General features: G+C 34.6%; 2 protein-coding genes across 2 annotated transcripts; one reads left to right on the top strand and one right to left on the bottom strand.

Annotated features, from left to right (window-relative positions):
* The first annotated feature begins 824 nt into the window (after positions 1 to 824).
* Positions 825 to 3,817, top strand: LOC122278011 (nudix hydrolase 2-like). Its single transcript, XM_043088054.1, has 8 exons — positions 825 to 1,044; positions 1,475 to 1,540; positions 1,672 to 1,809; positions 2,135 to 2,212; positions 2,338 to 2,388; positions 2,559 to 2,593; positions 2,831 to 2,939; positions 3,210 to 3,817. Exons 1-8 carry the CDS (start codon positions 862 to 864, stop codon positions 3,426 to 3,428), a joined length of 879 nt encoding a protein of 292 aa, XP_042943988.1. The 5' UTR covers positions 825 to 861; the 3' UTR covers positions 3,429 to 3,817.
* Positions 3,818 to 7,469: 3,652 nt separating this feature from the next.
* On the bottom strand, positions 7,470 to 8,578 carry LOC122278012 (nuclear transcription factor Y subunit B-3-like). Its single transcript, XM_043088055.1, has one exon. The coding sequence runs from the start codon at positions 8,248 to 8,250 to the stop codon at positions 7,666 to 7,668; it is 585 nt and encodes a 194-aa protein (XP_042943989.1). The 5' UTR covers positions 8,251 to 8,578; the 3' UTR covers positions 7,470 to 7,665.
* Positions 8,579 to 22,165: the final 13,587 nt, after the last annotated feature.

Genomic DNA, 22,165 nt, shown 5'->3' with positions numbered 1-22,165 from the left:
AATTATATATATATATATAAGTAATTCGTTAGATATCAAACCGTGTTTTGGTGATCCCTTACAATGACTGACATGACTTAACACGCACGCATATATAAAAGTAATTCATTAGAGACCAAACCGTGTTTTAGCCCCTTACAATGACTGACATGACTTAATGCGCGCGCGCGCATATATATATATATATGAGAAATATTTTTTGCAGCTGAAAAATACAGTCGATATGTAATTATAGAAAAAAAAATAAATTAATATGGAATTTACATATTTTTTATTCATGTAAGTCTTGAATATAAAATAATTTTTTTATAATTTTTTTTATTCATTCTGTACAGCCGACTGCACATCAACTATATTTTCCGACTGCATCTAACAAAACCCTATATAAACATGGACACATTGGACATAACTCCGAACGACTGATCGTTAAAGAAAATATATATATATTAATATATACAAGTCAGGGATATCTCTGCTAATCGCGTTAATAGTTTCATAGCGTTAATTTGCGTGGCCAATTCAAAGCTGGTCAAGTCGTAGAGCAAATTTGTAAGGGAGCAAATAATCAAAGTCCGAAAAGCCCTGATCTTACGCAGGGTGTGTGAAAATCGGGAAGTTGTGTTGCCGAGAAGGACACATGGAGACGAACAGTTCAAAACGAAAGACTCTTCACATCCTTGTTTCCTCTCAATCGCAACTATATAAGCCAAGTAAATCACGAGAACAGCTTGTTTAATTCCGAAGTACATAAGTTGTCGAGGTTATAACTAGATCTGTACTAAATATATTTATATATATATATATATATATATATATATATATATATATATATATATATCGTTGGTGTCGTAGCTAGCCATCATGTCGGCGTTCGGGAATCGAGTGTTTGGTGAAGAAATTAATGAAAAAAGCCTAATAACTGCGCATGCAGTGAATGATCAGTTTGGTGGGGTCACTGTGAAAATGCCCCTGGCCCTGCACCCCATCGACGCTGCTGTCTTTGGCTCTGCTCTTAGATCTTCCATTTCTCGTTGGAGACAGCAGGTACTTATTTCAATATTTTGTAGGGGAAGCCTAACTTTTTACAAAGGTCTTACGTATAATTTAGCTTGCTGGGGGCATGCAGACAGTAATCATGCATGAGTATAAAGTTGTTGTACATGATATATGCATGACCATGCACAGGTGATATGATATTAAATCAAGATTGTAATTAATTAGCATATATATGATTATGGTGGTTGTACTTTTCTTCCTGAAATATCGGTGCATGCATGCTTTGATCGATATGGCCGTCACGATCTTAATTCACGTATGTTATTCATAATTGGGTTATTTACAAAGCCCGTACATGACTTGATCACATGAAATGTATTTAAATTTGTTCATGCAAAAAAAAAAAAAAAAAATCAACAACAATATTTTGTCAAAATCTTCATGTAGCACTGACTTTTTATTTTCTTTTGAACTGTAGGGAAAGAAAGGAATCTGGCTGAATTTACCCATCGAGATGGTCAATCTGGTGGAAGCTGCTGTTAAGGTCAGTTTTTTCCCCAATTTTTCAGTGATTTCTCAGAATTAAGAAGCTGGATCATGGTATATTAAGATCAATGTTAAGCACTTATCATGTCCATTAAACCTTATTGCAATTGGTAATTTTGATCTGTGCAGGAAGGATTCTGGTACCACCATGCAGAACCGAAATACTTAATGCTTATATATTGGATTCCTCGAGGAGCTCATACTCTCCCTGCAAATGCTTCCCACCGAGTGGGTATTGGTGCATTTATCATGAATGAAAAAAGAGAGGTATATTTTAATTTCACCATAAATAATGGTAATGATCATCTACCATTGAAATGCAGTCTGATGCATGCGGTTCTAATAAATTATCTAATTACGATTTAAACACCTGCTGCATGGGACGTACGTAGATCTCTGCATGCATGCATGTATGTACTCAAAGAATCATCATTTGTGTTAATTGTTCTACTATTTTTTTAGGTTTTGATTTTAGAAGTATCTATGATATAAATAAACTGATCATGATCAATAATTAATTAATTATAATATTTTGATCTGAATTACTTGATCAATGATCATCGATATCGATCTGTTATTGGGCATCATGCAGTTGCTAGTTGTCCAAGAAAAGTATGGAGCTTTGCGGGGGAAAGGAGTCTGGAAATTCCCTACAGGAACTGTCGAAGAGGTAATTCAGCAAATCGATCAGGCCGCTAAGCTTGTCAACATACACATCATCAAGATGTAGACTAATTTAATACATTAATTTTGTATATTCTCCTGATTACTGAACTTAATTTATCATTTCCAAAGGGGGAAGACATCTGTGCAGCAGCAGAGAGGGAAGTAAAAGAAGAGACGGGAGTAAGTGATCATCATATATATATATATATAATCGTGCAATTTAATTATTATTATTTTTTAATTAAATTTGAGTGTAAAAATATCAGTTACTTAAGTCATAATATTCTTGCATTTATTAGTTTTACTGATGTTATTTTGCTTTCAAATTTTCTGGAATTTTGCTGCTTCAGATCGACGCAGAATTTGTGGAAGTACTAACATTCAGGTAACATATATATTTGTGGAAGTACTTCGTGCATGTCTGTACATATGTTATCAATACATTAACATGCAGTAGTAGTCTACCTTGAAATTTTAGAACTCAAAATGTTACGAAAACTCCTGCATTCATGCAATTATTCAGATGGATATCATTTTCGTTCTTTATCTCCAAAGCTTCTTGTTTGCTTCTGGTTGTTTTCTGGAACTCAGAATAATGACTCTTCTTTCAAATAATTTACAGACAAACCCACAAGTCGTTCTTTGAGAAGTCGGATTTATTCTTTGTGTGCATGCTGCGACCCCTTTCCTTCGATATACAGAAACAGGATTCAGAGATAGAGGCAGCTCAGGTAATATTATTTTTTTGGTCAAACTAGAGGATCAGGATCTGTTTTTCACTTTTGTTTTGAGCGTACGTATCTACTTTTCACTTGATCAGCATATATATATATATATATATATATATATATATATATATATATATATCCATTTTTAGCAATAAGAAATATTGCTAGCTTTAATTGTTTTATATAAGAGCCCTAGTAGCTAGCAGTACAGCAATGATCAACAAACTTGCCTCACACATTCATAATAATTATTGCCTGCCTGCCTGCCTGCAGTGGATCCCATTCGAGGAATATGCGGCACAGCCATATGTCCAAAAACACGAGCTCATGAAGTTCATCAACAAGCTATGTTTGGCGAAGATTGATAGCGGGTATTCTGGGTTTTCTGCAGTGCCAGCGACATCAAGTTCTTCTTCTGATAAAAGGAGCTATTTGTATATGAACACTACTAAATCATATGGGGCCGCTCAGCAGGGAGTAATTAACAGTTAGAAGACACATCACATGTGCAATTATTTATTTGATTCATATTCATGTTAAATATTTGTTGTATGCCTTACATGAGTCGTACTGCAACGTTGCATATATAGGGTATGTAGTTCTCTTCATGAGAAGTTGATTTTCCAACATTCTACTGGCATTAGTATTCGAAATGTATCCAAGGAGAAATTATAGGCCAAGTTAACAATATTGAGAAGTACTTTATGTGGTTGCATAGAGGATTATTTTGTAAAATAAATGAAAATTTGATGGTTCATTACCTTAATTTTTTTATATGTACGTCATTAATTTGTAATCATGTGGACTTGTACGTTTATGGTCAATGAATGGGTCATGAAACCGTACGTTCAAGGAGTCCAATACCTGCATTTGTTAGGTGACGATTTTAGTAGGGATTCATGTATTGGATCTATTTAAATATGAAAATGCGCTTGATGCACACCTATATATATATATATATATATATATGATAATATTGTAGTCCTTTCACTTAGTTGGAAGTTACTCAAAGATTTAACAAAACCAGTAGGAAGGGGAGGCCGGCCATAATCAAGTCAAATCTTTGCCATGCAGCCTTTTGGAGCATTGATTATTAAGTTGTAAAATGTTCTTTACACGTGTCAGCTACAGATGTTACATTGTATCTTACACTTGTTTGTATTTTTAGGTTGAGTTATTTAGCCTATATTATAAATGCTTGTAATTGTTTTTATTTTATTCACTTTAGACATTTGGGCATTTTCGTGATTCTTGGAATACAAGAAGCTTCTAGGTTTTTCAACTCTATTATGGTATCAGACGTCTTTTGATTTTCTTCTTCGCATCCCATGGTGATGACTGCTCAGATCTTTTCTCAAGATGTTGTGAGTCCCTTCTTCCTCCACCCCAATGATAATCCCGACTGTTATTCTTGTCACACAACCCTTGCTTAGAGACAACTACAACACGTGGTCCCGTTCGATGGCTATGGCTCTCTCGACAAAAAATAAATTAGGGTTTGTAGATGGTACAATTTTCAAACCAGATTCCACCAATCCTCATTTTTCTTCGTGGTTGTGTTGTAATAACATGGTGATTTCCTAGATCTTTAACTCAGTTTCTCCTTACATTTCTACTAGTGTATTGTATGTTGTTACCATTGCTTTTGAGATTTGGGCCAATTTAAAGAAGCGATTCTCCCAAAAGAATGGTCCTAAGATTTTTCAAATTCAAAAATCGATTTCATCTCTTTCTCAAGGTCAACTTTTGGTGAGTGTTTATCGCACTCACCTAAAAGCCCTTTGGGTTGAACTCGTTAATTACAAACCTGTTCCTATATGCTCATGTGGTGTTGTAAATACGTTGAACTCATATGTTCAACATGAACATATTTTATAGTTCCTTATGGACTCAATGAATCATTTTCTTCGACTAGGGCTAAGATTTTGTTAATGGAGCCCTTACCACCGCTTAACAAGGTCTTTTCCCTTGTTCTTCAGAAAGAGAATTAGAGAGAAATCTCTGTCATTCCTCTTCCTCTTGTTGATTCTCATGCTTTTGTTGCTAACTCTGATGCTCCAAGATCTATAAAATCCTTTTATAAGAAGGATAGACCAGTATATAAATACTGTGAAATTACTGGTCTTGATTGAAAAATGCTACAAACTTCATGGATTTGTACCGAGATACAAGCAAAATTAAGCCATGGCAACAATCCATGGCCAATCAAGTTATCCTTGGTGATAGCTCTTCCTCAGCAGCATCTCCATTTTCTTTGACTGAGGCTCAATATCAACAATTGTTGTCTATGCACAATATCAGCTCTCAGAATAATTTTGAAGATTCCAGTCATGCTGTTAATGTTGTAGCTCCCTCTTCTTACTCTTTATCTGTTGTAGCTGCCGTTAATGCTGCAAATCCAGATTTCTACAAATGGACTAAGCACATTAAGTTGGATTGCCACTTCATCCATGACAAGATTCAGGTTGGAGTCATCGAAACCTTTCATCTAGCCTCTTAACAGCAACTTGCTGATGTTCTTAACAAATCTCTAGGCTCTAAATAGTTTCAGACCTTGATCACCAAGATGTAAGTTTATTCCATTTACTCTCTCTCTTAAATGGGATATTAAGTTGTAAAATATTCTTTACACGTGTTAGCTACAGATGTTACATTTTGTTTTATACTTGTTTGTATTTTTAGGTTAAGTTAATTAGCCGTTAGTATAAATACTTGTAATTGTTTTTATTTTATTCACTTTTGACATTTGAGAATTTTCATGATTCTTAGAATACAAGAAGCTTCTAGGTTTTTCAACTTTGTTATTGATGAAGGTTGTTCTTTTATATATTATTAATCTCGATCTCTACACAACGACTACATGGGTAAGTCTCAGGGCAAATTAACTGCTTTAGAACTTTTGATTGCTTAATTTGATGCAGTAGTTTCTAAATTGACCTTGTTTCTTATAACTTTAAGATCAGAGTACACCAGAAGTGGTGTTATTTCTAGCCGCAAATATTAGATTGGGTGGGGTTATTAGACGGATTTTTCCAACATTGTTGTTTGTCCGAGATCATCATCGTCGATGGTGGAGTATGCCACGTAATAGAACCAAGACAATATTGCCATGTTCCAATAACTAAATGACAGGACTAGATAGACGCATATTTTAGAGAGAGATATTTTCAGTTTTGTAGAAGAAGCTTATATATATACCCTCCCAAAGGGGGAGAATTAAGGACTATATATAGCCACTCCGAGTGGCTATTATGCAACTTCATAACCCCTATACGGGCAAATGAAGGAGAAGGGATGCCCACCTATGAGCATCCCTTTATTACAATATTGAAATTCTAATATATATATATATATACAATTTGAGGTATATTCCTGTTGATTCTTGGCAAAAGGCTGCATGCAAGATTGATCATGAACGTCTAAGCCACGCATGCAGCCATGCACTTAGCTATAAAAAATTTCTTGCGGTTTATAATAATTTTAAGAAACTCGACCCAATTATAATCTTAATTACTACTTATTTTGAACATAAGCTCTTAGATTTGATTTGAAACCATAAGAACAGGCCGTAAAAGCTATTTCAAACCTTTCCTGATCAGCTAGCACCATACAAAAATATAGTCCACCACCGGATCGATATTCCACAATCAGGAGGCTAAGTACGTAGGTAGCTAGCTAGGACAGACATCGATTGTCCTGATCTATATATATATATATATACACACATATATATTGAATCGCATATATCCGAAATGAGAAATGATATTTATAGTTGTGGAATGTACAAATGCCATGCAATATTCTCTTTAAAAAAATGAATAAATACGGGATTTACGTAAAAGAAAAAATTAATTAATTTTTTAATAGTGAACCTCATTCTTTTTTAAAATAATAACACAATACTTGTGCACTCTATAATTATATGTAGTATTACTCATTTGAAATTCTTGAAACATTTTGTACTAGATCAAGTGAGAACCGCGTTGTTTCATGTACACGTGTCTCATGAAATCGGTCTCCTCATTGAGTAATGGCGTAATGTTACATATTGTCATGAGTTATGTAAACGTCATACATTTATTTTAAAAAAGAATGAGTAGGGTCTATAATTAAAAAATTATTTTTTTCATGTAGGTTCTATATTTAGTTACTTTTTTTTTAAAAAATGTGTATGACGCTTACACAATCTATAACTGTACGTAACATTTGATCTCTTAATATATATCCAAAAACTAAAAAATAGGTTTTAACCCAGTAAAAACTAAAACGTCATCTTAATATATATAATTGATGAATTTTCAAAAAATTTATTTCCCATTTAAATGGAATAATATATTAATGTACAATATTAACTAATCCCAAGCACTCCAACTTAATTATAAGACATTCTGATTCCGTCTCTGTTCTTAGGTAGAACATCATGATATATTGGAAGATCTAATTTATGCCATTTATCTGTCTTTTTCATCCTCTACTACTTTATAAAAAGAGCATGTCATGAGAACCCACATTATCCCCACAAAAATGGAACCCTTTAATCAACATCAACCATGGCATACCACATTATATATGTGTAATCATCCATAATATTCCATACTGATCAACTAAGTAAACATACAGCAAAGTTATAAAATTGAAATCAGCATCATCATCATCATCATCATCCTTCTATCATGCATGCATATCCCAAAAAAAAAAAAAAAAAACATTATCCTTGAAACAATTGGACCTACCTTGGCCTTCCAGAGGAGGCTCCACTACCACTTCCACTGACTGATGATCCATACATGTCATGGCCACCATGATAATTATGACCCATCATCATCATGGTGGATTGCACCCCACCATACATCATCCCAACCCCAGAGTTCCCACTATTCCCAACACTGCCATCGCCAATATCCCTCTCCCCTTGCCTTCCGCCGGCCACAGCAGTACTAGTAGTAGTACTACTCCTCTCTCCCTCCATCTCTCTGAACTTCTGCAGATAAATCTTCAACGGCTCAACATACTCTTCGAACCCCAGCGTTGTCATGGCCCACAGAAGATCGTCGCCGTTGATGGTCTTCCTCTTCTCCCTCTGGCACTTATCGGAGGCTTCTCCGGTAATGAAGCTGATGAATTCCGACACACACTCTTGTACGGTCTCTTTAGCTTCCTTGGAGATCTTCCCGTTGGCCGGCAACGCTTTCTTCATGATCCTGCTCACGTTTGCTATAGGCAAAAGCCTGTCCTGCTCTCTCAGGGAAGAGTACTCGCCGTTGAAGTTTGCGTTGTTTTGCCCTCCTCCAGACTCGTCCTCGGAGTCAGCCATGAGCGAGCTGGCGCGGCCACACAACCAATTTAATTGGCAATACGTATAAAGCAAGCCGACCAGGCCAAGAAGATGTCAAAATTCTCGAGCTTGAGACTTATCTGGATCTATCTTATGTGTCTCACAAGAAAACGGGAGAAACAGTGCATGAAGAGATAAACACGTATGGTGGCTGTAAATATAGGGTTCTGGATCAAAGAGAGCAGTAGGGTATGGAAAGCTGTGGGAATTATATGTGGGATATTGAAGGTAGCTAGCTAGGTTTGTGAGTCGTAGCAGGAGAAGTGGGATGTCTAACTAAAATTTAATATTTTCATTAAATATTAATATTTCCATGAGTGACTGGTAGAACGAGACTGGACCGTTCGTTTTATCGATAAGTTTCTGAGACGTGGGTGTCTCATGAACCGTTGGATTGAAATGTGAAGAGGGTAGATGATGGTGATGATCATCATCATCTCTCGTTTCCTTGATGTTTTTGCAGCACGTGACCTTGGTAGGTCTTCTTTGGTTTTGTCGGCTGGCTAGGCTCAGGTGCAGCTTCTTATGCTTTGTATATGCTGAAGTATTCCATAGAATGGGAGAAATGTAATTGGCACAAAGTGCAAATTAGGACTCGTTTGTTTGTTGAGAAAAAAAAAATGAGAAATTTATATATAATATTGAAATGTTTTGAATTAAGTGTTTTATTGGTTTTAAAAAATGTGAAAAAAAAAGTTAAAATATTATTATAATATAATTTTTTAATATATTTTTCTTTTGAGATTGAAAAAGTTGAATTGTTTGTCGTATTTTATTTAAAAGTTTGGAAAAGTTATAATAATTAAGTAATAATTAGATGAAAAAATTAAAAATTTGAAATTGAAAAGTGTTTGTATTTAAATAATGTTTGACAAGAAAATGAGATAAGATAAGTAATTTTAACATCCAAACGAGACCTTAGTTGGTTCCATCTATTTCAGATATCATGCATTTAAAATTATATACTATCTTGAATAATTTTAAAATATAGCTTTTTATTGTACAAGTCTTGGGTACTTCATTTGAAAAAGAAGAGTACTACAGCCACAAAGAGATTACTAACAAGTAATTCTACAAACTGATGTGGTTTCATGTGATCTGTCAGATCTACTTTTCAATAAAAGTAATTTTATAATCTGATAAACTATATCAAGTCACATAAATTTGTGAGATTATTGTTGTGTAATTATTTTTTTACTAGAGTCTTTTTCTTTGAAAAATAGCAAGACCCAATACCATTAAAAATATTATTATTTTTTATGTGTATGAGTCACATATTTGCTATTTTTTAAAAAAGAAATGTATGAAACTTGAATATTTTAAAACTGTACAAATCATTTTTTTTTTCTTTTTTAGTATGTTTCATTGTTTCCTTTTAGGGTATAGTTTTGGATTGGTGTAAAAAAGAAAGTTGATGAATCCATATACCTGTTTTTTTCCTTATTCAATCCCAAATGGAATTAAAAAGAAAAGAATAGACAAGAAACAACTACAACTTCACGACTAAATTAGAGATCTCCCTCTTTAAGGGTATGGAAACCCAAATTGAGAAAAACTCAGAACCGGTCGGGTGAGAAATCCCAATTTACATTGGCCAATAAAAGTTTAACATATATGAGATTTATATATATTATGGTGGGTACTAGTCTACTGTAGCAGCTTTCTTTCTTTCTTTCTCTATGCTCTCCCCCCGCATAAACTTTTCTCTCATTTTCCTCTTCCCGTTTTCCTTCTCTTCCCTACACAGCGCTTCTCCTGATTCTCCTCTCCCCTTTTCCCTTTCTCTTCTCTCCTCCATGCCCGCTTATCTTTCTCCTCTTCATCGAGTGCTTATGAACAAACTCATTTCCAATTTGGAACCCACTAGATTTTAGCCATTACCAATACCATTTTTTTTTTTTTGTTTATTCTGCCTTCTTCCAAGGTCCCCAAAAATTATAATTTTCTTATGTAAATACAGATTTTTCTGTAATTCTTTACACGTTTATAATTGTAGCAAAATGATTAGAAAGTAATAAAAGCGGAAAGAACAAAAAATATGGGTTTTTGCTTTTCCATTACTTGTTTCATGAGTCAGAGCCATCTTTCAATTTGGCACTTTAGATTCCCTCCCCACTTTGGATGGTAGACATCAATATAAATTTGGAATGGGTATATCTTTATCTTCTCATAGACTTCACTTTATTGTAGTACTTGTGCTTTACAATTGCAACCTAATATTTGGTTATTCCGGGAGAGGTACTGTTTATTGTTTCAAATGTTTATAGAATAGAAGTGTCTGTTTGGTTATACAGATAAGATGAGATGAGATGAGATGATATGTTTTAAATAGTAATGAATAGAATATTGTTATAATATAATTTTTGAATATTAATTTTGTATTGAGATTTGAAAAAGTTAGATTATTTATTATATTTTGTATGGAGATTTAAAAAAATTGTAATGATGAGTTGAAATGAGATGGGATGAGATTTTTAGTTTTGGTTAAACAAACAATGCTACAAGAGGTTTCAAATATAACTTTATCCTTGAAAATGAAGCAAAAATTCAAGATGTGCCACATTTAATTTACAAGATAGTGTTTGTTAAACAGTTGTTAATGTAGAATAGGAGGAAGCTGACAATGATCTAAAATGTTGTGGATGGGAGAAGAGGGAGGGCCAAGGAGAGATTATTTGCTTGGAGAGAGAGAGAGAGAGAGAGAGAGAGGGCGGGGGAGGGGGGGGGGGGGGGGGGGGAGGGGAGCAGGCGACAGGGTTGGGGGAAGAGATTACATAAACAAAAAACAATAATCACCGGCACACAGATGTAAACTCTATTTTGCTGCAACTCCTATGTGGTAGCTCCCCATTCGTAGGTGTAAAAAGAACGCTACACACCCGACTAGTTGGTAGCTTCACCCATAACTAAGAAATGATCAACATCAAACGCTTGTTTTTTAAATGGATAAAAGAAGAAAGAAAGTCTTACATATAATAATCTTTCCTTTATTTTTAGCTTTGTTATACATAAGCTCACATACCATATTTTTAAAATTATTTTTTTTGTTTATTTTTTTTAACTAATTAAATTCTTTTACTCATTATTTATATATCAAGTATTTGATAGAAGAAAAAAATAAATAAATAAAAGTGTAATGTGTGATATGTGTTATTTCTTGATTTACTAAATAAGAACATATTTTTCTAAATTTTGAAATCCATGACATAAACAAAGGTACTCACCGTATTAATTAAACTTGCATAAATAATATAAATTTTGGAGTGAGCCATATGTATCTCAAGCTAGCTAGCTAGCTAGCCGCTGCTACATTGCCCAACCTCGAGCTATAAATATGTATCGTCATCCTTACAATTGATGACGCTTGTTGGATTAATTTGATAAAAAAATACTATCCTTACCGACACATTCCATCGGGTATCGAGGAGGAATATTATAATTTTTTAGAAATGTTTATTTTTTATTTTTTATAAAGATTTGTATAAGATTTATATATTTAAAAATTATATATATCATTTTCAGTCACTATTAATTTTTTTAATGATTTAAAAAATCTATTTTTAATAATTTTATTTTAAATATTTAAAAAATTAAGGATTAGTTTATTTATATAAAATTAAACTATCTCATTTTATATAATTATTATAATTTTTTTAAATTTTTATATAAAATTTTTTAAATAACTTAATTTTTTTTAAATTTTAAAATAAAATTAATGTTAAAAAATTATATTATAATAATATTTAATTTAATTTTTAATAAAATATCTCATTTTACCTAAATTACGAAATAATTGAGATCTAAAAATATATATGAAAAAAAAAACTTTCAGCCGTCTAGAGAGAATTTGATCAGTAAAAAAATCTGGGTGTCCGTAGTGCTTCCCAATGTGTGTGGGGGCCATAGAAGACTTCCATAGGTGTGAAATGTGGATAGGTAGCCACTAAGATCATCTCGTGCCACCTTTTAACTTCTTTCCTAATTGTCCTCTTTCGGCCGTCCCGATTTAACTTTAGAAAAATTATATTATATGTAGTAAAGTAATTATTTGATGTAAATTTATTAGTGGTATCTTCTGTTAAATTTTTTTTTTTAAAAATAAATAAAATGCATTAGAGGCACTAAAATATAGAATAACTCTTAGAGAATGTTTAGAAATAATTGAATATCTTATCTTATTTTATTTAATTTTATTTATTTGTAAATATTATTTAAATATAAATATTTTCAAGCTAATTATTACAATTTTTTTAAACTTTTAAATAAAAAATAATTAAATTTTTTTAAATATCAAAACAAAAATAATATTAAAAAAGAATAATATTATTTATGATATAATATTAGATGATTGAAAATTATTTATTATATTTTACTTATGAATTTATTCTCTAATATCACGTCATGAGATGATAAAAAAAATAATAAATAAATTTTTTTATTAAAACATTATATTCTAACCTCATTTTAATTTTAAAATACTTTTTATTTAACTTTTCTCTTTATTTCTTAAAATTAAATGAATACTTAATTTAAATTATTTTATTATTATTTATAAATTGTTTTATTATTATTTACAAATATTTTATCATATTATATTTTCAAATATCCTCTCAATTTTTAGCATTGGGACGCGTGGGTCCGGTCTTTTATGTAAAGACATACATACATATATTATATATATATATATATATATATGCTAGGTGGAAATGACATGAGGATTAGGGTTGGTCCCCACACATATCATTATATCTACTCGGTACTTTGTCGAAGGTTAGGTGTGCCGGCTGTTGGACACGTCATTCTATTAGTTGGTAATTTTTATCCTTAATTAGAATTTTTGGTCATGTTCCTTTGTTGGAAGCATGTAGGGGCTCCACCTTCTATATATATATTTCAACTGCCCACGACTAATCAATACATGATAAGGGAGCTAGGGTTAAAAATTAAAATTAATCTCTCCCAACTTTCAATTTTATAAATCGAAATGATATTTGCAATCGTAATTATGTAAACGACGTGTAGTTATTTTAAAAAATAAATTAATATGAGATTCACATAAAAAAATAATTTTTTAATTATAGACTCTACTATTTTTTTAAAATAATTATATAATATTTACAATTTCACGACTGTATATAATATTATCGTTTATAAATACCCCTTTAATTGTTGAGTTTTCACCAAAAAATTCTATAATATTTTTTCTACTCTCGTTGAAATTTCTAATAGCGTGTTTGCCACGTAATAGCGTGTCTGTCACGTGGAATTGAGAGACGTGTGGACCAAACGAAGACCAACACGCGAATAATAAGAAACAATAAAAATTTTCATGATCAATCAAGACATCATTTTTATGTTATAATATTTTAACCATAACTTTAATTATAATTGAGTATTATTATTATCGCGTGTAAATGTGTATTATTTTAAGTCGAAAATATCTTTTTGATGTACAGTTATATATGGTCACAAGTGCATCATTAGACATCTACATAAGCCAATTATTAATTCCTTTCAAAAAAAAAAAAAACATAAGCCAATTATTTTCTTTTTAATCGTCGATTTAAGATAAAATTTTTAGAAAACATATATTTTTGGTATTTAATTAAATTCTGGATTTTAGTAGAGTTATGGCAAAGCTAGATTTCTATTTCAATCGTGTTTAAACTTTATACTATAATTAAGAATTTTCCCTTGTGAAAAAATTTCAATAATGGCGGATTTTCTTTAGTTATGTAAGTCCTAATTGAAGTATTAATCAGGATTTTCAAAGTTCTTTCGGTCTCTTGTCTCTAGAGCCTTATTTTCTCCTTCACAAGTTTCTTCTCTCCTTCTAAAGTCTATTTGTTTTTCAATTTATTAAAGTTTCTATTGTTACATAAGCTGTACGTATGTCTGAGACTGAAATTGAATGTTAAGCTGATCTCGAATAATTTGAGTTGATCTATAAATATTAGTATTTTATGAATCTAATTAAGATGTGTTTAAATATAAATATGTTGAAATATATGTTTAAATTTATAAAATATATTGAGATGATTTTAAATTTTTTATGAAAAGTTAAAAAAATAATAGCTTTCATCAATGATTGATTTGGAATGAGTTGAACTCGCTCTAACAACCAAACCTACCTACATAGCCTAAATTAGTAATTCCCACATACCCAAGCGAGAAAAGATATTTGTAATCATGAATTGTGTAACTGCTGCGTAATCGTATTGAAAAAAATGAATAAAATATGGGATCCACATGAAAAAAATTAGTTTTTTAATAGTGAACCTCACTCTTTTTCAAAACAATTACGTGGCATTTATGTACTTCACAGTTATATGTAGAGTTACTCATGTACAAGCGTGATCATAACCACGGGAAGAAGATCGAGCAGATCAAGATGGGCACAAGTTGTCATTGATGCATCTGGGTGATTAATTGTTGATCTTACTTCACGCCTCCATGCAATTCCCAACTTGGAAAGATCATGTTCAGTTAAAGTTCTTCTAATATCAAAGAGCCGATTACCCAGTCGATCAACTTCTGTCAAGAAACAAAAGGGAATAATGGTGCATGTCATCTGCTGGGAATAGCATCCGCACTCATAGTGCAGGAAAGATTAGGTCCTGCATTATTATCTTCTAGACCACTGGAAGAATGCATGAGGAGCAGTGATCACAAATTAAAGGGATGCAATGGCAGAAATATAAAATATATATATATTTTTAAATACATAGATTTTATATAGTTTTTTTTATAGGCATATATTTTATATAGTTAAATTGCATACAATGACAGATAAAGTACCATGGCTCCATTGCGATGAGGCTTCAGTTACACATTTAAATTAGATGTTGGCCGGTTTCATTCATCTTCACACATAAGTTGTGAGAGATGCACGGGTAAAAAGTAGAATGTTCATAGAGTGAAAAATATCACGTTAATGCTTAAAAATGGCATAACAAATCAGAGTGAAAGAAAGAGTCATTCTCAGCCAATTATAGTGATTCGGGCCTCGATTGGTATGGTCTAAAGCCCCTGGCGGTAGTTCTGTATGACTATACGACATCGGTGTATGGCGGTGAACTGAAACTAAATGCAATGAAAATAAAAGAGAATGAGGGACACAGATTTACATGGTTCGGCATTGGGCCTACGTCCACTGGTCTTTTGGGAAGGCGAATCTACTATAATATACTTGTTTTACAGTCTCTCATCCTCGTTGTATAATAGAAATCAAAGATTTATATTCTAGCGGATAAGCCATCGTTGGAGCTCTCGTTGCGAGGTTGAAGAAGTTAGGGAAGATGTTGAAGTAATCATCTGCCCAAAGTCGTTTGATCCCCTCTCTTTATCACTTGTCCCTTGACTTCTTTACATCACATCCCATTTTCTTTATGTCACATATTATCTTTTCCTCTTGACACATTTTATTTCCTCAGCCATTTTTCCCCTTCTTGTCTCTTATTTTTCTCTCATTCTATTGTCTTCTAGTAGGGATTCTTTATCTTGGGTTTGCTTAGAAACCTATTGGGGGCTTGGGATATTTTATCCCTTTAAGTTGCCTGCGATTTTAAGGTCGATTTTCTCCAAAAGAAGGCCTTGAAAATCTTCAAGATAAAATATACGACAGAGATAGTCTGGAGAAATCTATAGAAAAATAAATTTCAGGAGTGGGTCCATCATTTTTTGTTTAACTTGTGTTAAGCGATAAAAACTTCCAAACATGAGACTAGGTAGGAGATAGGTTCGACTGTGTAAAGTATGAGTACGGAGCTCGACTTTTATGCATGTGAGGGTGGTTAGGCAATCGAGTGACTTGCTTGCTTGTTCGGGCACCTAGGAGGCTGGGCGGTCCCTGACTTTTTTCGTCTAATCACTAGTTATGAAAGCGGTGATAAGCCAAGCAGTCAAAAGACTGAACCAACCTCTTTGGCATGACAGAGGTTGAGAAGTTCATAAGATTGAACTCGCCTCTTTGACCCTCGTAGAAATGAGGAAGGCCTAGTAGCTCGTAAGACTGAACACGCATTGTTGTCATGAGGGAGGTCGAATAGCTCATAATCATAAGATTGAACTCGCCTTGTTGCTGTGAGGGAGGTCAAGTATTCGTAATACTACTTGCCTATTGATGCTCACGAGAAATGTAAGTAGTCGGTCAGTTTGTTTGTATGAATGTATATCGTTGTTGAAAAGGCAAATTCATCCGACAATTTTGTTTTTGACATTGTTGGTGAATTCTTTTTCTTCCGATGTGAATTGCTGTTAACGTTAGATTTTGCTTGTAGTAACCCATGCAAAGTGGTTAGGGAGCTCGTCGACCCCCTGGGTCCACCTTAGGCAGTTGCAGAGCCCATCAACTCGTTCCCAAAGATAACCCACGCAAGATGGTTGTGGAGTTCGGAGCATGTTAACTCTGAATGCTCATTCCCGAAGGTAACCCACTGGCATCATTTATGGCACAAGTGCGAACACCCGATGTTTGTTAGTGGAGATGTCGTCCTGGAAGTAACGTGGGCAGTGTGTAAGATTGAACCCACATTTTATTCCTGGCAGAGGTTGAGTAGTGTGTAAGACTGGACTTGCCTCATTGATCTTTGAAGAAGTGAGGTAATGTCTAGGAGGTTTAGCAGTTCGTGAGACTGGACTCACCTCGTTGACCCTTGTAGAAGTGAGGGAATGTTAAGGAGGTTGAGTTGCTCGTAAAATTGGACTCACCTCATTTACCCTCATAGAAGTGAGGGAATGTCAAGTAGAGGTTGAGCAGTTTGTAAGACTATACTTGCCTCGTTGACTCTAGTAGAAATGAAGGAGGTAAGTAGTTAGGGCACTTAATCATGCTACAGAAGCCAAACCGATTAGCGTGTATAATTTCTAATCACAAGTGTGAGATTTGTGCATTTGAATCATCTTGTTGGAGTGTGATAAAAGTTTGAGGTGTGTCGATGAGGCCTGTGAGTAGTCATGTTTCAGTGATGACTGAGGTTCGGGTTGCTAGCATTAATGTTAATGCCAAGAAATTGATTCCGATGGTGACATGTTGGGACGTTCGTGCTATGCCTGAGTGGTGTCGTGCAGCCAATGTTTCGCGCCACAGGAACCAATTTTGTTAGTAAAAATGGAATACACATAAATTTAGAGATAGAAAAACTGGGGTGTTTTAGCTGCTGTAGCCACTTTTTGCTTGACTAAAAATTGCACACTACTAGTTGTTGTTTCTTTTCTTCCTCGCTCTTCTTTTCTCCTTTTCCTTCAATATTTTTTATTTAGTTTTTGAACTGAATTTTCGAGCAAAATTCCCTATGGCTGTTTGAAGCACTGTTGTCGAGCTGGCTGTGTCTAATGAAATCTGTGTGGCCATTGACCGGGAGGAGTGGTGATTGGTGGGGTATGTCACATGGGCCATGCAACGTACCATGGGGGTTGCCCTTTGGAAAAGCTTACACGGTGAGGTTCCTATGTCTGTCAGATATGGCCAAGGCTTACATGCTCATGTCATGAGGTTTGCCCGATGAGAGATAGGGCTTTCCGTGGCGAGCAAGAGGCTGCTTGTCGTGAGAGGTGGCAAGTATCATGATGCATGAGTTCGAGCAGTAATGAGGCTGCGTTGGTTTGGCAGAGCATTGCGTGGGCTACCCTTTTGTACACAATCGAGATGGTGGTTGTCTGCTGCATGCATGTGGCCGAGTTGGGATGGCATTGGTTGTGCATGGTTGAGTCGGGATGATGCAGGTGGCCATGATGAGACTACACAAGTGGCTGGGACAGGATGTGTGCATGGCCAGGATGGGATGTGTGCATGGCTGAGTTAGAATGATGCAGGTGGTTGGGATGAGACAATGTAGGTGGCCAGGATGGGATGCAGACGGGCAAGCCAGTTTATTGCGAGAATGTCGATGGAGGGTTGAGGAAGTGGAGGGACTGGTGGGAAATGTCCCATTGGTATTCTCTATCCCTGATGGCTAGTAGGTTGACGGTAGCCAACTATAGCTTGTTGGCAACTGGCGGGGAGCTAGCCGAGACGTTCATGGTCAAGCCACACACAACAACTCGTGGCCTAGGAGTCCATGGCCATGGGGGAAGGTCTTGTCGGTGCTTTGCACCAAGAGGTAGCATGTTGGCTACCTTAGTAGCTCTTTGGCAATTGGCAAGTCGTTGCCCGCCAGCCATTGTAAGCCTATGTGTTGTGCGTGTCCTCGATATGGGTGCTCCAATGATCGTCACAACCTCGGGAAGGGGAAGTTGTCCTTGGCTCCCCTTGTGATTGGTGAGATGGTTCTTGCCAACCTGTAGTTCTCATGCGCGCGTGGATTAGGTGTGGCATTCTCTGCCGGTCCTGCCAAATCGTCCAATGGTGCAGTCCCCGTTATGTAGGGTTGCTCGTGATGGGCACTCGCTTACCAACGTACACCCCCACATCATTGTGCATGTGCATGTCATGCACATGCATGCGTTGTACATGCACAGTGCATCTAAGTGCATAATGCACTTCCATAATCCTCAAACTGTGTAGTAGGTGCCGTCCCACATGCACACTGTACCTAAGTGCACAGTGTGATTGAACAAACAGTGAATTTGATTGCATGGGTAAGGAATCCTGCCCATTTTTCTTGGAACAGTATTGTTCATAAAAAAAAAATTTGGAGGACCAAGAATACTTATCTTGAAAACTTTATATGCTCGTTTGGTGATTATTTTGTATGTCGAAAAGTCACAATTCTTCCAATTTTGATGTAAAAAATAACTTGAGATCTCACAAATGGTGCAAACTGTTAATACCTAAAAATGGCAAAATAGGCTGGATGAGGAGAAATAGTCATTTCTGACCCTCTATTACAATTTGAGCCTTGATCGGTGTGGCTTGCAGCCCTTGGCGGTAGTCTAGTGCGGCTGTACGGCATTGGTGCGTACATCCATGGCGGTGAACGGAAACTAAATGCAGGAAAAATAAAAGAAAGGGAGATACACATATTTATATAGTTCAATACTGGGACTACGTCCACGGGTTGTTTGGGAAGGTGAATCCATCGTAATATGCTTGTTTTACAACCTCTCATCCTCGCTGTACAATAAAAATTGAAGATCTATCTTCAGGTGGAGAAGCAGTTGATGGAGCTTAGGTTGCGAGGTTGAAGAAGCTGGAGAAGATGTCGAAGTAACCATCCCCCTAAAGTCTCTAGCCTCCTCCCTTTATCCTCTGCCCTTTGCCTTCTTGATGTTGCATCCCTTCTTCTTTATGTCACATATAATCTTTTTCCTCCTGAAACATTTTCTTTTCTCAGCCCTTTGTCCCCTCATTGTCTTTTCTTCCTCTTTGCTTCTGTTGTCTTCTAATGGGGGCCCTTCATCTTGGGCTGGGCTTAGAAATCCATTTGGGGCCTCGGATATTTTATCTCCTCTATATCATATGGAGAGTTCTATCACACAAGAAACTGAAATTATTGAGTGTAGTATCAGTAAGAGAGATTATGTGAGAAAAAAGAGTTGGAGGATGGGCTGGAACTATTAAATTGAAAATCCAAATTAGGAATTCTCCATAACTTTTGCTCATTTCCAGAAACTATGCTCCGTACAACATCATCACAACAAGTAAGCTTATTTATTTTTGCATCAAAGATCTCAATGGACAATTCTTGTTCAAAAGCCATAATAAGCTCTACCTAGTCCAAGCTATCCAGGCTTTCAAAGTCTTTTTAAAATCGATAACGTTCAAGTGTCAAGTGAAAATAACATCAGTTTCTTGGTCAGGGTTGGTTGCCATTGATGAGCACATCTATAGCTCATTTACTTGAGAACATTCCAATTCTTAGTTAGTAATCACCTTTCAGCTGACTCTTTCCACCATCACATTCGACTTCAAGATGGAATTCTTATGCTTACATGTTCAGAAAAAGCCGAGAAAGCTAAAAAATTATTAAAACTCTGTTCCAATTTGATGCACACAGACTAACTTACAGAAAGGATATAGGTACCTGAACAAGAACTGGTTAATAACAAGGTTGAGGTTAAGAAAGGAACTTAAGAAACTTAGAACTAGTTATGTAACACCTCATTCCCTAAGGTTAGGGATGTCATGTGCTTACGTACATATAAACAGGCAAGAGACTTGCATAATTTGCAGAAACATTATTCATCACTTAAAATAGTAAAATAAGTTGTCTCAATAAAACATAACTCAATGTCTCAAATTGACTGAAACTGGAAATACTAAGTTCATGGCCTGTTCCTTCTAAGCTTGACCCGCCTGCTCATACTGATCACCATCTTGACCTGGTGGTTAGAAAACATGAAATAAAACTAAAATGAGTTGAAGATTCAATAAGAAACTCATCATAACGTAAAAATAATAAATATAAGGATTTTTCATAAATCATTTCATGCTGAGAATTTAAAATCATGACTGATCATGCTAATGCTTATGCTGTCCATGATTTGTCTTGATTATCTGAATTAACTGATTGTTTTGACATGTTTGACTGATTTGATTTTATTGAGCTGATTTGGCCTACACACTTAACTCTGTGTGTAAGGTTGTGCACTAACTTCCACCACTGTAGTACAAAGGAAGCTAACTGTGAAGTAATCTAGTGTGCTACGGTGGACTATGCTTGAGTCCATAGCTTGCACATCCACCTTGATCTAAATTGAATTGTTATTTGATTAACTGATCTGATAAAACTATTCTGATCTTATCTTGCACTTGAATTTAAAATAGCCTTTGTATCTTATGCAACAAGAGATGCATGATATACATACTGATATGCATAATTTGTAATTTTTGAACCTGAACATGATGTTAAATGACATGATCATGAGTTGTACTGAGTAATATGTTGACATGCGTGATACATAAAAAGGGCTGTCAATGAACTGACTTGAATAATACATATATAAACTGAACTGTGATGATCTTAATTCATGATCAAATTACTTATCTTGTTATGATGCTTCCTGAATCTTACTTCGTATTTCCTTACCTATATAAAATAGAAATTATCACTAACATTTCTAAAAACGTGTCGTAATATTCTACTTGATTGATACATACCATGGTGAGTAATTTAATATATATCATGTTTCATACAAAATCATTGAATCATAAAATTAATTAATTAACACATTATAAATTATTAGAATACTTAGGCTATATTTAATAAGTCGTGAAAACCTCAACTCTTAAAATAGGTTTACTTTCTTATAATTAACATAATTATTAAACTTCTGTAAAATGACCGTGGACAATAATCAACTCTTGAACAGACTTAACAATACTTAATATTAAAATTGCTTGTAAATTATTACTATAATAATTTAATACTGGGTAATGTAATTTAAAAACTCTTAATATTTTCTATAGGACAAATAAAGTTTTTGGGCCTCATGCTGATTAAAAATAAGTCCACTTGGTCCATGAATATTAATTGAACTTTTAGTCTAAATATTGAGTCTAATAAAAATTCTATAATCCATCGTAATAAATTTTGGACACGTATTCAATAATTGTAATTGGGCTCTCTTTATGGTCCATTAATATAATTTAACCCAATAGAATTGTCCTTAAAATATAGGGTCGGTCGTTGCAAGTTAGGAAGGTTCTCAACATCTAAACACTGGTTGTATTATCTGTAAGGAAATGTGTCTGCCATTATGATAGCTTGACTTAGCTCGGACTTGTACAAAGACTGCAACATGCTGGCTTCGAAGACCCAACTTTACCTAAATATGTAACCTCACATTGGTTTTTTCAAGCATTGCAAGCCTGTTGGTGACTGGGGCCTCAAACCGTATCATATGCTACAAAGGAAACTTCCAGCAAAACTCCTAGGGAAAAGCTGAAAAGAAAAACAAGCATTTGAAATATCAAGCACGACATAGGCAAACTATTTTGAAACCAATTGCACAG

The sequence above is a fragment of the Carya illinoinensis genome, chromosome 10 (assembly GCF_018687715.1).
Source record: "Carya illinoinensis cultivar Pawnee chromosome 10, C.illinoinensisPawnee_v1, whole genome shotgun sequence".
NCBI lineage: Eukaryota > Viridiplantae > Streptophyta > Magnoliopsida > Fagales > Juglandaceae > Carya > Carya illinoinensis.
This window is presented reverse-complemented; position numbering and strand designations above follow the sequence as displayed.